This window comes from Elephantulus edwardii, unplaced genomic scaffold (assembly GCF_000299155.1).
Source record: "Elephantulus edwardii isolate Elephantulus edwardi_28Jun2011 unplaced genomic scaffold, EleEdw1.0 scaffold00449, whole genome shotgun sequence".
NCBI classification, from domain to species: domain Eukaryota; kingdom Metazoa; phylum Chordata; class Mammalia; order Macroscelidea; family Macroscelididae; genus Elephantulus; species Elephantulus edwardii.
Genome location: NW_006400199.1, coordinates 997,468 through 1,013,846, shown reverse-complemented (window position 1 = coordinate 1,013,846; position 16,379 = coordinate 997,468). Strand labels below are relative to the sequence as shown.

The window sequence follows — 16,379 nt, the reverse complement described above, 5'->3', positions numbered from 1 at the left end:
ATGGACTGCTAGGAAAACAAACGGATTCATCCTGGAGAGGGTTAAATCAGGCCACTCCTTGGAGGCAAGGATTCTGGGGCTTCGTCTGGCATACTTTGGACATGTTGTAAGGAGAGACAGGTCCTTGGAGAGGGACATCATGCTTGGTAGGGTGGAGGGACAGCGCAGGAAGGGAAGACCCTCTGTGAGGTGGATTGATTCAGTGACTGGGGTAATTGGGATGGGTGTGTCAGAGGCAATGCGATTGGCACAGGACTATGAGTCGCAAAGGACTCACAATGGCACATAACAACAACTCCCTTGTGATTATCCTTTGTTTACCTTCCTGATGATTCTCAGTAAATACACAGAGAGGCACAGCTTGGGCCCTTCCATCATCAGGACTGCTGGCCCCCTGTCTTTACTCTGTCTTATCTCATTCTGTGTTGTCTGTCTCATTATTACCTTACCCTAAGTCTGCAACAAGCAGTCTCAAGTCAGTTCTGTCTCATGTCACCCTGGTTCTCTCCACAGAGGCTGCTGCTGCCTTCATGTCAGTGTTTATCAACTGGTGGTGCAGGAATCTGTCCAGAAATTAAGTGCAGTATCTTCTCTGCATTCTGGTAGTGAGGGTTCCACCTTCTACTGCTGATCTCAGTTTGACATGCAGTGTGCAACTGAAACCAAATATTTTCACTCAGCAATTTAAAAAGTACTATAAACAGGAGAAAAAGTGATGATTGCAACTCAATAAATTGATTTAGATACCAGACTATTGAGCCTAAAGCTCACTGTCTAATAGGGTAGAGGTGTGTATGTACTATTATGCCTTTTTGCCCAATAAAAAGAAAGTAAAAAATAAGTTGCTAATTATAAATTTTGCTCTCTTTTTCACAGGACATTGGCTCTCTGGATTATCAAGAGTTTGTAGTTGACATTGAAGCCAGGCTGAGGATGGATGGTGTAGAACTTAAGGAAGAATGGCAAGATGAAGATTTTCCTATGTGAGCAGTGTTGTCTAACAAAAACAAATTTAGAGCTAAACTTTAAATTTTCCAATTAAAATGTCACTTACTAAATGATTATTGAGTTTCTTAGAGAAGCCTAGAATTATGCAGTGATCATTTGAATATTAGGCAATGAAGATTATTTTCTGGTAGTTAGAATAATTCTATCTTACTATCCAACCACATATTTATGTAATCATTTATGATCTTTCATTTTTTAAAAAAAAAATTATTTTCTATTAGTGTGCAAAATTCATATACATTGTGCTTCACACTTTTCCTTCATTCACATTGTGTTTCATACAATCATTCCCCTGTGTTGTGTTTTGTAAAATTAATCCCCATTGAACTATGCCTACAATTACCTCGTCTTTTCAACTCCCTGCCAGATCCTTCCTATTTTCCTTTAGGATCTCCCTCCACTAGTAAATTGTGCAACCCTGTGATTTGAAAATTTCTGCTGTTGCTAACAATGCCTTAATGAGGCATTTCTGAAACTGGAATCTGAGAGATAACCTGTGAAGAAATGGAGTTTTTAGTTATCACAAGTCAAAACTTTTAACTCATTGCTCTCTGGTCGTTTCTAACTCATAGCTGACCCTGCAGCAGGTTCTCTTTGAGACTAAATCGCAGTGAAGTGATTGCCCGTCTTTCTCTCATAGAGTGGCTGGTGGATTGCAACACTATAGAGACTCTTCTCTTGGTGTTAGCAGTACAACTAACTCCCTGTGGGATTTGAAAATGGTGTGGTTTTATTTAAAGATAATGCTTTTTAAATAAATAAACAAGGATTTTCCAAGATCTCACCAATCACTTTAACACGTGCTTACATTTGTATTTATAGTTGAGTTAATAGGAAAAAGAAAAATGGCTGACTTAAAAGATACTTCCTTGCCACTGAGGTTAAAAGACATCCTGGAAAAAGTTTATATCTACTTTCATGCATCACTTCAAAAATTTATATCTACTTTATGTTAAATACATTATAACTGAACTCTTTGACAGTATGAGGTTTTTAAAAATTGCTATTTTATTCAGTTATAGAAGCTGTTTTTAAAAACATTGAATTTCTAATTTTTAAAAATTTTTCTTTTTAAAAAAATACTTTTATTTAAAAGCATGTGTATGTGAAAGTATATGTATGTATGTTTTCTAGACCTTTACCAGAAGATGATAGTATTGATGCAGATATACTACCTGTAACAGGACCGGAGAACGAACCTGGTAAGAACTTGATATTTTCAGTGAGAGGATAGACTTCCAGTTCTGTTATTTTACACATTTTTTCATATCTTTTTCCCAAAGGGAAAAAAAATACTCTCTTTATTCAATTACAGGGAGTCAGAGGATAAATTGAACTTTTAGGCAAGCATTTTTTAATGCTTGAGATATTTTTGAAAGTTGAACTTCTAAAAACAGATCTTTGGTTTTTATGAAATTTAAACAGTAATGGTGGAATAGTCATTTTCAGTAGTGAATGAGCTAACTACAAGGTTTGCCTCTAATATTTAAAGATACATAACCTTATTATATATTCTGGTGGCCTAGTGGCAAGAAGTTGTGCTACAATCCCGAAGGCACGTGGTTCGAGGTCACCAGCTACTCTGTGGAGAATGATGAGCAATCCCCTCCCTTGAAATTAAATACCTCTGAAAACCCTCTGGAGGGTCAGCAATGGGTTGGTTCCTACTCTGTAGTACACAACAACCACCTTACTATAATCACTTATTGATCTCTTACCTTGATAAAGAAGCAGTAGTGATTAAAATTTATGGATTAACTAGTACCTCAGAGTTGTGTTTAATTAATGTTATTTTACTAAAAACAGGTTATTTTTTTTTTGTCATTCAGCATGATGATGTAAGCATTCCTTCTAATGTATCTTCACTTTGTATTCTATTTCAGACTCTGTGGAAGTTAATGGAAATAAAGTAAGAAAGAAACTAACGGCCCCAGACATTAGCCTGACGCTTGATCCTAGTGATGACTCTGTGTTGTCAGATGATTTGGATGAAAGTGTAGAGATTGACTTGGATGGCTTAGATACACCATCCGAGGACAGCAATGAGTTTGAATGGGAAGGTAAGTGCTTCACTGTTTTCATTGGATTCTCATTTATGAGTGTCATTATATATATATATATTCCCCCCCACCCCCAGTGGCATTCTCATGTCAGGAAACTTTGAAAACTTGGTCATGTGACCAACTAAAATAAAATATTAAGAGATACTGCCTAAAATAAGTTGTTCTTTCTAAAGTTTATGCATTTGCTGCTAAGATAAGAAATTCTGCTAAAACTAAACATTCTCATGGCTTTCAAAACACCTTCTCCCCTCCCCTTAGTTACGCCAGTGCTGTAAATTTTGTTCGTGGCTGCTTCAGAAATATTACTTAATAATTACAATCTTTTCTTTAGTCCAGTAAGGGGGCTGTGGGGTAGAATCCTTTTTTATTTTCAGCAGCAACCTTTAAAAAGACATTTAGTGAATATTCTAAAATTAGTTAAAAATTTCAGGATATGAAATCTGAAAGAAAGTTTTTAGGAATCTTAATAGACTTGCCTGATGATGCTTTATTTTGTGAAAAGATTAATTTATGCAAACCCAAAATGAATTGCCTTCAAGTTGGAGCTGACCCTTAGTTGGCTCTGTATTGGATTTCTAAGACTATAAATCCCATGGAAGGAGATCACCCATCTTTGTCCTTTGGAGCTGCTTGTAGACTCACAGCACCACAGAAGCATAGACTTTGGCTCAGCACAATTGCCTGTGGTCTAGGCCATCAAAGCTTCCCTAATATACCCTAGTGGCCCCAAACCTTAATTCTTTATTATTCACTCATTTCTTGTCATAGAGTCAAAAATGACACATAGCTGACCCTCCGGTGCATTTTGAGAGGCTATAAGTCGCAAGGGACATGATTGCCCATCTCTCTCCACTGGAGATGCTGGTGGATTCAAATGGTCAGAGAGGCACTACCTTTGGGTTAATAGCACTACTCCATAAGAAGGCTTAAGGACCAGATATCCCCAATTCCTTATTTATTTGACACTCACAGGAATGGGCATTTGTGTTACTTTGCATGCTTTCTTCAAGATAATTGCTGTCTACAAATATCTTTATATTTGTAGTTGCAAATAATTTCTATAAATTACATCTTTAAAATACTTTTTTCTTAAAGCAGTGTTTAGCAGTAGGTATCTGCAATAAAAGAGTAAGATTCTTGATACATGTTTTGTACCTTTTTCTCCCTGCCGGTTCAGTAAGCATTCCAGTAATAAGCAATATTTTATAAAGATACTGAAATAGTTTTCTGCCTGTGTTTTGTCTCTTCTTTCTTTAATGCTACTGTAGTCATTTCCTGGAAGGATATTTTCCGTTAACAACTTTGTCTTGGAAACAAACAACTAACATGCAGTAGGTTTCCCTCCCCCCATCTTTTGGTAAGGACTGATGCTAAAATTCTGAAAATCATTACTTCATTAAAAATCTGCTAAAATGCAATCATATTACACCTAAATACTGGTGCTTATGGCTAATGTTGATTTAAATTTATACTTTTTGCATGTGCTCTTTGGCATATTTGAAATAAATTGCTGCTTTATATTACTGATCAAATAATGAATGATTATTACTGGTTAACCACTTTCTATCTGATATTACACTGTTTGGAGAAAAAATTGTATGCTCCACAAGAACAAACTGGCTTGAAAATAGAATCTAGATAGACATTACAAAGCCGTTATACTAAGATTCTGAGAGTTATATGAATTATGTGAACTTATGAATAATCATTGCACTGTGAGTAGATGTTTTGCCAAATCAGGCTGTAAAAAAAAAAGTTATAGAATTTTGGAATAATTTCCAAAAGACATAAAATGACCTTCTATTAAGATCAAGCTTATTATTAAAAAAAGCATTTAAAATTCTACAGATGGTATAATAAAAAGTATTTTGACTAATCTAATTAGATAGTAAAGTGGTTAGCATTTGATTTCATCTTTACTGTGAAAATAACAATTTGTGATTTAAAAACCTTTTATTTTACAGATGATCTTCCAAAACTGAAAACTACTGAAATAATTAGGAAAGACTCGATTACTGAGTACACAGAAGCCGAGGAAAAAGAAGATGGACGGCGCTGGCGTTTGTTCAGAATTGGAGAACAGGACCACAGGGTTGACATGAAAGCCATTGAACCCTATAAAAAAGTTATCAGCCATGGAGGTAAGAGTTACCAAAGAACATGTGGATTTTTTAATGCAATACAAGAATATAGAGAATCTCCTTTGAGAGATTATATAATATTGAAAGAATAATAAAAAATCCTCCTATCATTTTAGTAACAAAGCGGGTTTGAAGTAAAGGATAAAACTCATAATTTTTAATTCTTGCCAGATGCACATAATAAATTCAAAAGATATTAAAGTATAATATGCAGGGGAAACTCTCTTCTACTCCTAACTTTAAGTCTCCCCAGACTGGGACTTTGATTTTTTTATTAAGTGTACTCTATAGACATTAAAGTGTGTTTTGACAAATGCCGGTATAGTATATCCCACACTAAAGTTACAGAAATATTTTTACACCTTCTTGTTTGAAATTTCTTTTTCCCCTTTAACTTTTTGTGGTGGTTTGGGTGAAAGTTGCAGATCAGTTTTCCAATCAACAATATATACATCTTTGTTTCTTGGCACCGATTACATATTCCACCATGTGGCAACATCCTTCCCACTTTTCCCAATATTTCCTAATTCTATTCATCCTTCTTTTCTATATCTTCTTGTCTTCTAAGCCTTAACCCTGAGCAAATGCCCATCTGTCTCATATGGTTGATTGTTATAAATATACCTCCCTTCCTGATAATCACCATACTAATACATCTGTTATTTGGCTGGAAATTGATACATGGAGGTGAATTCAGGTATCCAAAGAGCAGTCTTGGGATCCCACCAGTTTCTGTCATATGTCCAAGTCTGGTCCTTTTTTTTTTTTTTAATATGATTTTTTTTTAGTTCTTTTCTACATTTTTCTCCTACTTTATCTATGACCTTCTCTTGATATATCTCATACAGAGCCCAGTCAGAGAAGTTGAGAGTGGTAGGCAGGCAGGTTATTTTTCCTAGGGCCCATTAGTTCTTTGGATTAATTCTTTTTTCCTTGTGTCTGATTTTCTTCACTCTTCTTGCTCCAATAGGAGATCAGTTGTTCAGAACATTTGTATTGAGCCAGAATGTAGTCTCATCATTTCTTAGTGATTTACTCAAGCCAGTAACTACTTTCCTAATGCCTACTTCTGTGATTAATTTTGCATTCTCTGGAAGTTGATGTAAATGAGATCTATAGTATGTGTTCTTTTGTTTACTCATTTTTTTTGTTTACTCATATTTTTTACATTCATCCATGTGGTTGCATGTATACATAGTTCATTCCTTATTGCTGAGTGATAGTTCATTGCATAGCTAAACTACAATTTGGTTATCTGCCCTCCTACTAGATACTCAAGATGTATTCAGTTTTGCTATTACAAAGAAAATTGCTGTGAACATTCTTGTACCAGGTTTCTTGGGGTTTTTTTTTAAATTGCTTTGCTTCTGAAGTTCATATACATTGTGTTTCACACTATTCCTCATTCATATTGTGTTTTATATAATCATTCTCATGCATTTTGTTTTATAAAGTTAATTTTCATTGGACCTTACCCATCATTATCCTGTCTTTTCACCTGGATCCTTCCCATTTATTTTCCCCCCTCCCTTCCGCCACCAAACTACACAACCTTTTCGTTTCACCACGCCCATCCTTAGCTCTTCACGCCCACCCCCTACCTCCTTGGGTTCCCATACATGTTTTACCAGTTACCTTTTTATCTTTACAATAGTGGTCTTAAGCAGTATCTCCCAAGTTGCTTACTGTTTTTCAAAATCATTGCTCCTAAGTGTTGCATAGTATTCTTGTATGAGTTTTTGTATATTGTGGATATAAGTAAAATTTTTACCTTTTTAAATCAGTCCTTCGTTATGTGGTGTCATATTGGATCCAACTCATAGCTGACATCTCCCAGTGGATATATCAAAGCTGTAAATCACATGGGGAAAGATTACCCATCTTTCTCTCTTAGACCAGCTGGTGGATTTAAACCTCATCCCTTTGGGTTGGCAACACAGCTCAGAGCTTCTTACCTGGTAGACTGCTAGAGCTCCTTTAATATGTCTCTTAGTTTAGTTTAAAATCTTATACTAACTTTGCCACAAAATAGAGAACTGGCTCATTTCACATTTTTGTGAGGCACTTATTTGTAGGGTTATCTGGGGACATATGACATGATTTCTGATGAAGAAATTTATATATAAACTAGGAAAATCAATCAAATATGTTATAGCTTCTGTTAGTTTCATTGTGGTATAGAAGCTTACTTAGTCACTGTGTAAACAGCCAAAATGCTCACTCGCTACTTCATTGCCTTCATAGCTAACCCTCCAGCGGGTTTTTAGGAGACTGTAAATTAATTGCGCAGGAGGAAATTGCCCATCTTTCTCCCAAGGTGCTACTGGTAGATTGGAATGACCAAAGAGGAGCTGCCTTTAGCAGGTTGCAGTGCAACTCTCTACAGACTACATTCCTTAGTGAAAAACAGCAACTGATTAAAAATGTTGAGAGATGTAATATATACAAACATATTTCCCTTTTTTCTTGACAAATTTTTTAAACATGGTAGTTTTTGTTTTGTTTAAAAAAAGTTGTGGGGACAACTCACAGTATGTTATACTCCCCAAAGTCCTCCTAAAAAAGAATAGAGAGATACATAGGTTAAGCAGACTGTTGGGTTTTTTGTTTGTTTGTTTTACTATGTAATCATTTCCACTTAATTTACCTTCTGCTGAGTGCATTCTCCTGCTTATTTGTACAATCATCATTCATCTGAAGGCAAATGCTTGAGTACTGAAAGTCACATTCTTCTCCCTAGTTGTTTTCAGAGGAAGGAAATAGTAATCTGGATTAAGAAGTCCACAGGTATTCGTTCAGCCAGTTTATAGAAAGCAAATTGTGAGACTTTTATGGTTTAAAATTACTATCTTTGAGAATTGGCACTTTATTTCTTTTGGGAGAATATAGTTAAGACTACGTTACCCTATTGGAGTTTCATATTTAATATGTCTTATAACTGAGAGATAAAGATAGTAAAAATTCTAATATATTTGAAATGTTAAAGCCTTACAGAAGAACTAAAGATCAAAGCAAAAATATGTTCTTGAATGCATCTTACCAACTACAGATTGTAATTTAAATACACATTTTAGAATGATTTTTCATTTAAAATGACCAAGAGATAGCTAATCCTTTCTTAGTTTTAATATCTTAAGTTCTGCAGAAGGCTCTGCATTGTTGAATATTTTAAAAATCACCCTTTTACTATAAGTTATATAAGGCTACATAATAAAATTCGGGTATTGGTTGTATCTTATTAGGTTATTATGTTATACTAAGAATGACTTTATGCCAGTTTAGATACGTGTTTGCCTTCAAATTTTGTTCCCTTTTTGGGAAGAGTTGGCTTACAGATCTGTGTGAGACTATATAAAGTAAAAAACCCTGCTGTTTTCATGCAAGTTTGTGGAAGACAAATCATTATAATCTATTGATCATAGTCTTCTAAAAAGTCTTCTGAGCAAAATAATGCTGATAGTTTTGTTTCCTTTCCTCTTCTCACAGGATATTATGGTGATGGATTAAATGCAATTGTTGTATTTGCTGTCTGTTTTATGCCTGAAAGTAGTCAACCTAACTATAGATACCTGATGGACAATCTCTTTAAGTAAGTACATCGTCACAAAAATGTTTGTGCAGAATCCTAAGCTAATTAACTCTCCAACTTAAGGAAATGAACTTTAGCAGTTAAAAAAGGATAAATATTTGAGTTGTAATTCTTTAGATCTTTATTCCTTGACATTATGAAACTTAACCTGTAACTCAAGCTACAGAAAAATTGTCAGGTTCTAAAAGTGGAAAGCTGTCTCACTTGTGCTCCAGTGCCTTTATTCTACACTTTAGGAAACCCTAAACTACAGAAATTACTTTTATTCTAGCGTCATGTTGAGTGCATTAGGCCGAAAAGACAAATAGAACTGTGTTGGTATGCTTGTACATCACTCACTCAGCTTCCACAGTAATCAATTTATATTTAATTCCTGATTTTTCTTCTTCTCCCTACTGTAGTATTTAGCAACAAATCCAAGACATGAAACCATTTCATCTGTAAACATTTTACTGTTTATCTTTAAAATACAAGAACTCTCTTTTTTATCATACTGTTTTACTTAGGTATTAAAATCTTAATAGTTGTTGTTTTGTTTTGTTTTTCCCCAGTAAAGCTGCAATCCAGCTTAACTTCTGGTTGTTTTGATTGAGGTGGGAAGGGAGTTGTATAAGCTAGAGAACCTAGTTAAATTCTGTACAGTGTTATTTTTTTTTAATAACATTATTTAAGGCTTAAACATAATTTGAGTCCTGGTAGTATAATGTATATGGTAATTTATATTGGACTGCTAACTGTAAAATTGGTGATTCTAATCTAAACCCACTCCTCAGGTGAAAAATGCAGCATTCTGCTGTCCCTAGATTTACAACCTTAGAAACCCTGATGGAAGGTCAGGAAGCAGAATCAACTCAATTGCAATGGGATTGGTTTTGGGCTTTGATGGCACAGTGGTTAAAACTCATCTGCTAACAGTAGTTAGTGGTCTGAGCTAGTTAGCTGCTTCACAAGGGATGTGGCGCCTGCTTCCATAAAGATTTATCATTTTGAAAATTGTATATGGAAATTACCCCATTGGATTTGGTGATTTTTATTTAATGTTAATTATTTTTGTAGATATGTTATAGGCACTTTGGAGCTGTTAGTAGCAGAAAATTACATGATTGTATACTTAAATGGTGCAACAACTCGAAGAAAAATGCCCAGTCTGGGATGGCTCAGGAAATGCTATCAGCAAATTGATAGAAGGTATGTAAATGTAAGTTGAAGGCCAGTTTGAATTATTTTTATATTGGCCTTAATAGATTAAATTGTATTTTCTGTTACCACTTGAACTCATGTGTCCATCTACTTCCTTCATTGCACTTATTCATTTCATAATAGGTTTTTATTTTCTCAGAACATATTTTAGAATATCTGAAAGAAAGAAATTTTTATCTTTTTTAAGAAATTAGAGACATTCTTTCTCCTTAATTACATACCACATTGAATACTAAAGGTTAGAGAATTTATTACATTTTCTTGTATTGCATTCTTGCCTAATTTATACAGTACCGCATGTTTCAGGCGTTTTTGTTTAACTGCAGTTTTTTTAGAACAAGTTCTAAGGTCTATTCACCTGAGAGTTAAGCACCCATGATCATAGAAGGATCTGGGATCTTCTATTTGATTTGTTTTGGCTGTTGTTATTTAAATTTGTTTGAGTGCAGACTCATTAATAAGTTCCATAATAAGACATAGGCAATGCTTGTGATTAGGTGGGTGGGAAGAATCCTTAATATATAACTTTATTTTTTGCATGAAGTAAAATTTTTTTAAAAAGTGGTTTGGTTTGGGGTTTTTTTTTGTCATTTAAAAAAGAAGAGGCCTAGGAAAATATTTCCCCCCATCCTCCAAATTATTTTGAAACAAAATTCAGACTTACATTGTTTTGTTTCAAATATTTCAATATGTTTTTTCCAAAGATAGGAGCTCTTCTTAAATAATCATACTATTCAATGAAGTTACAAACTCCTTAAGTAGATTCATAGTGTCTTGTTCCTGTGATCCTGTCCATTCCTACCACTGCTTGTACAGTGCATTTCCTCACATTAGAAAGATTAGTACCTTCCAGTCTTGAAAAATGGGGCTCGCTTGTTCTGTATTGAGTATTGTCCTGTACCTTTAGATGACAGTCTTGAAAACATACCATATTAGGGAACATTTAATAACATGGACAAATTGGAAAAATGAAGTGAAGTTTATTTCAAGTGTGTGTTTTCTTCCTCTGTGAATACTGCATTGAGAGCTGGTTGAGAACTCATGGATAGGACAGACATACTGAAGTCTTAATTTTTCTTCTTTTTAACTCCAGGTTACGGAAAAACCTAAAATCTGTCATTATTGTGCATCCTTCTTGGTTTATCAGAACACTTCTGGCTGTTGCAAGACCATTTATTAGGTAATTTTTTAGAAAACAAAACTTCTTGTATAAATTTCTTATCAGTTCTGTTAATCAGAAATACTGAGGTAATTATTTTTTACGTTTTTCCATAGCTCAAAATTCAGCCAAAAAATTAGATACGTCTTTAATCTGGCAGAACTAGCAGAACTTGTCCCCATGGAATATGTCGGCATACCAGAATGCATAAAACAGTATGTTTTCTTTTGTTTACTTGTCTTGGACCTATATAATTTGTTATATAAGAGATAAGTATTTTTCACTTCATCTGTTGTAAATATTCAAGAACTTCTTTCCTTTCTTTTATAATAAAGAAAAAAGGGGAAGAAATCTTTTCCTGACACTCTCCTAAAATTAGAAGCTGCTTCCTCATAAGGTCACCATTTCTTCATCCTTTAGTTGAAGAACTGGAAGAAATTATTTCTAACTGTGGCTTATTTAATTTTTTTAAGACAATACATGTGACTAGTTAGCTATAGTAAAAGTCATTTGATAATCTAGGAAGTTTGGTGGTATAGTCCATAGCAAGACTCTCTGTACAATTCATCTAACTCACAGGGTTCACCCTCTAGTCTGAGCTAATTCCCTAACTGGTCAACACAGAAGAGTATACATAATACTTGAAAACATATCTCTCCAAATTTGAATACACTCAGCTTGCCATCAAAGAACCATATCTTACTAAAGAAATACTATTTTATGTTGCCTAATACTTAATGCTTAATACTTCCCAGTGGCCAGAATTTATTCTGTTTACAACATGTACATCTAACTTTAGAAAGGACTTGGTATAGGGCTGTTTTCAAGTACTTGAGTATCACAGTATTACATAGAAAAATTCGTTTGCTCTGTTCATCAGAAGTTTTAGATTTATTAAGTTTTTACGTTGATATATAATATATGTAATTTTGGTTTTGCTTTCAAACATTTGTGAGCTTATTTTTAGTGCCTGTTTGGTAAGTTTTATTCATCTTTATAACATGTTTATTTATTGAAATAACTCTTCCCTACCAAGGTATGAAGAAGAAAAGTTAAAAAAGAAACAAAAAAGGTATATGCACACCTTGACTGGGTTACGTCTAGACTAGTCTATTTGCATTGCACAGACTAACTCTTCCTTACTGGTTGTTTAGCTTGTAGACAAAGATAATAGCATATGTAAATATAAAGACACCCCAGTGTCTAAATTTGTTAATGAAAAGAAAAAGTGTATCCAAGGTTTCTTATGCTCAATATGACCTGGATCCACTCAGTTTTAGGACTACATATAACAGTAATTAGGCATTAGAGACCACAGCCTTTACTCTCCTTCTATTTGATATAAATATGAAAGGTAGTATCAAAAAAGTTGCTAAGAATACTGTTTAAAACAATAAAAATACTTTTAAGGCTGTATCTGTCTGCAGCATTATCTTTCTTACCTTTGAAATATTTATGCAGACTTTTTTTAAGGGATTATAATTCATTTCCCTGGGGTTGATGATTATATTTGCAATGCATATGTTCTTTGGCTAACTAATGTTAATGTCTTCAAATGCTTAAAGTAAATGTTCTGCTAACCAGCCAAATTCTACTGTGATAAAATACCTAAAAGATCAACGTGCCATTTAACAGTTAAACACTCTGCTTTCCATTTTAAGTTTAATTCTGCTTTGAGCATAACAAACTTTTACTTTTTAAATCTTGGCATAGAAGAAAAGCAAGGGTTTAAAATAGTTGCTATTTTATACTGCAATTTATAAAAATGTTGGATTTAGATGTAATTTGCTAATGGGTTTAAAAATAGCTCTGGTGTCAAAGCATTATTAACTTGATACAATCTATCTTAAGAGTGAAGGTGAGAGAGATTTATGTATAGTTTTTACCATTTTGACAATGCTGAGGAATCAAGCTGTAACTGGGACTTTGTTGACTTTGAATACAATTTTGTATCACACTTTACAGTTTATCCAACATATTTAACAATGATTTTTAGATTTGGCTGGTTTCTCATCCCTTCCTAGGGGAATTGTTTTCTTGATGAACTGTGTAGTACTTTAAAAAAAACCCCAAAACACAGTAAATCACTTGGGAGAAAATAGCCCAGCTTTCCCCAAAGAAGCTGCAGGTGGATTTAAAAAACACACGCCTTTGGATTGCAGCATCACTTCTTACCACTTGGCCAAAAGACTTAAGTATTTAATCATGTATCAAGACTAATTTAGGGCCAAAACATTTTAAAATGGAACTCATTGTACCTTTCACTTAAACCTGCTGTTTGATAACCTACCATTCCTATTTTGTCTTGCATTTTTGGGGCTTTTTTGTTGTCTTTTAGTCACTTTATCTTTTTTTAATAAAGAGGCATTTTTTTTTTTCAAGCCAAAACTTAACAGAGGCAAAGTGTGAATGAGCTTACATCGGTGAAATTTCCTTTTTGATTACTGGTGATATGGAGGGATATAAAACTAATGATAGTAGTATAATAGTTTTAAATGTTTTCTATAGTTCATTAAGCAAACATACTATGTGACCAGACAAACAATTTTTTAAATGATTCAACTAAACTTAAAAATAGTTTAGCTTTTCTGCGAAGATGGCGCCGAAAGCCAAGAAGGAAGTCCCTGCCCCTCCCAAAACTGAAGCCAAAGCAAAGGCATTAAAGGCCAAGAAGGCAGTCCTGAAGGGCGTCCACAGCCAAAAAAAAAGAAGATCCACACGTCACCCACCTTCCGGCGGCCTAAGACACTGAGATTCCGACAACAGCCCAAATACCCCCGGAAGAGCGCCCCCAGGAGAAACAAGCTTGACCACTATGCCATCATCAAATTTCCCCTGACCACTGAGTCAGCTATGAAGAAGATAGAAGATAACAACACACTTGTGTTCACTGTGGATGTCAAGGCCAATAACCACCAAATTAAACAAGCTGTAAAGAAGCTCTATGACATTGATGTGGCTAAGGTCAACACTTTGATTAGGCCTGATGGAGAGAAGAAGGCCTATGTTCGACTTGCTCCTGATTATGATGCTTTGGATGTTGCCAACAAAATTGGGATCATCTAAACTGAGTCCAGTGGGCTAATTCTAAATATAAATTTTTCTCATCATAAAAAAAAAAGTTTAATTATATTAAGGATATTTGAGATATTGAAAATAGAGTAAATGGCGAGATTTCATATCAAGAGTATAATGATATTTCATAATGTCATTATAAGAATAGTTTTAAATGATGAAGCAGGCAAGGATATGAGGTCTTATGCATTAATGACGATCACTGTAATGGAAACCAATGTGAAAAGTACCTTCATCTGTCATACCAGACCTTTATATACCCCTGTCAATAATTCAGGTGGCTAAAAGTATAATAGTGAGAAATTGATGTATACTGTCTTTGAAAAGATATCTATATTTGGATGTAAAATGTATATAATTTTCATTAAATTTTAGAATGACCTCTTACAACATATCACTAATTTCACTCAGATTTTTAATCTTCATCTAGATATTCAAAATGTTATATAATTATTATTTTCAAAACAAGTGAAAGGTAAAAAAAAAAACAAGTGAAAGGTATTCACATTCTTACTCTTTACATACATTTTGGAGAATGGTTATGTTTTCTAGGTAAATGCATTTTTTATCTTGAATTTAAAAGTATTCATAGCTTGGTGGTTTCCATGCCTCTTTTATTATTTTAATCAATAGAATTATCTTTTAATGCATTGTTTTTTCTGCCAATTTCTCTTACCACTTGGATCTCTTCCCCAGCTAACCTAATTTAGCATTTTAATATGCCAATTGTACTATAAGATGATTTATTATTTTTACATAAAAAGAGAGTTAAATTTCTTGCCAACATCCTCTTGCCTTTAAATTTTCTTTCTGGTTTGGGAAATGATGTTTTGTAACCTTTGTACTGCATTTGCTTCTTTGCAAATTTTGTTTTTAACTGAATACTATATTCTGTGCCCACAAATAATCATGTTTATAGAGAAATGTTGAGTTGCTGATATCTCATTATCTATATTGTTTTTAACAGAGTTGATCAGGAGCTTAACGGAAGACAAGATGAACCAAAAAGTGAACATTAAGTTTGGCATTCAGTTCCAAACAAGACTGAAGAAGATACTCATGAAGCAATGCTTTGTTTGTTTTTGGCATTTATAATGCATTTATTGACCTTTATTTTTATGTAACCTATTAAAGTTGACTTGACTTTTTGTTCCTGGACTTTGTACAAGAGACTGTTCACTGCTGTATTAGTTTGCAAATTTATTCAATCTAGCTCTTTAATAGCTAATTATACTGTACTCATTTTGTATTTTATATTGCAATATCAGAACCACACATGATACAAAGCAGTTCTTGCATTTTATTGAATGATACATCTTCAGTAAAATATTTATATACATAAATGATAAAGGAAAGATATAATATATATTTTTATGGTTTTGAGCAATATTTTAATGTATACTTGTGAAAAAATATGCAGATAAATAAGACCATGATTTTGTAAAGTGAATTTTAGAAATTTCATTTTGTAAATGGTTAAATACATTTCCTGGGTAAATTAGACATTTAAGTTGCTAATAAATGAAAGACAGTTAAACTAGCTCTCATTAATGCCCAAAGATCTTTTTTATGTATATATTTAAATAGATTAGTACTATCCTAATTATTTTTTTTTCTGTTAAATGTATATTGTTCCTTAATTCAAAAGCTCGAATACAAGTGCACTGCACACCTTCTTTCTTTATTAAACTTAATGACAAGTCAAAAAGACACCTTCGGAACTAGACAACTGAAGAAATTTGGAATTGAAGTGTCTGTGTACGTGTATATGTGGAACATTTTCTCTTCTGGCCCAAAGTCAGAACCTCCTCAAAATCTTAGACTTATTCACTAATGTAAAATAAGCTGTGTGCCCAGGATATCACTTCCTTGAATTGGAATGAGTGTTGTGTATGTAGTATTGTAGAGAATGTGATGAAGTTATTTACCGTCACCACTCTTTTCTGTAGACAACAAGGGCTCCTTTTTAAACTGCTCTCAATGTGGGCACTTTACCAAAATACTTCCGTTTCAGTTCACTGTAAATAGTACTTTGATCTAGTCAGATATGGTTGGTTTACATTTCTGTTGAATCATGTATGACAGTATGTAAATTAGTTTAACTTTGTAAAGTCATAGAGCATATGTACATTGTGCTGTTGTTG

The 16,379-nt window shown here is 33.8% G+C and overlaps 1 protein-coding gene across 1 annotated transcript in view; it reads left to right on the top strand.

Moving 5' to 3' along the window:
* The window catches only part of BNIP2 (BCL2/adenovirus E1B 19kDa interacting protein 2), a 21,526-nt gene extending 5,971 nt beyond the window's left edge, over positions 1–15,555 (top strand). Inside the window, exons 2-10 of the mRNA XM_006902782.1 lie at positions 877–983; positions 2,143–2,210; positions 2,892–3,068; positions 5,036–5,212; positions 8,699–8,801; positions 9,858–9,989; positions 11,095–11,181; positions 11,277–11,375; positions 15,203–15,555. Of these exons, the coding sequence (XP_006902844.1) occupies positions 934–983; positions 2,143–2,210; positions 2,892–3,068; positions 5,036–5,212; positions 8,699–8,801; positions 9,858–9,989; positions 11,095–11,181; positions 11,277–11,375; positions 15,203–15,254 (945 nt within the window). The 5' untranslated portion in view covers positions 877–933 and the 3' untranslated portion in view covers positions 15,255–15,555. The remainder of the gene's footprint in view (positions 1–876; positions 984–2,142; positions 2,211–2,891; positions 3,069–5,035; positions 5,213–8,698; positions 8,802–9,857; positions 9,990–11,094; positions 11,182–11,276; positions 11,376–15,202) is intronic.
* Positions 15,556–16,379: the final 824 nt, after the last annotated feature.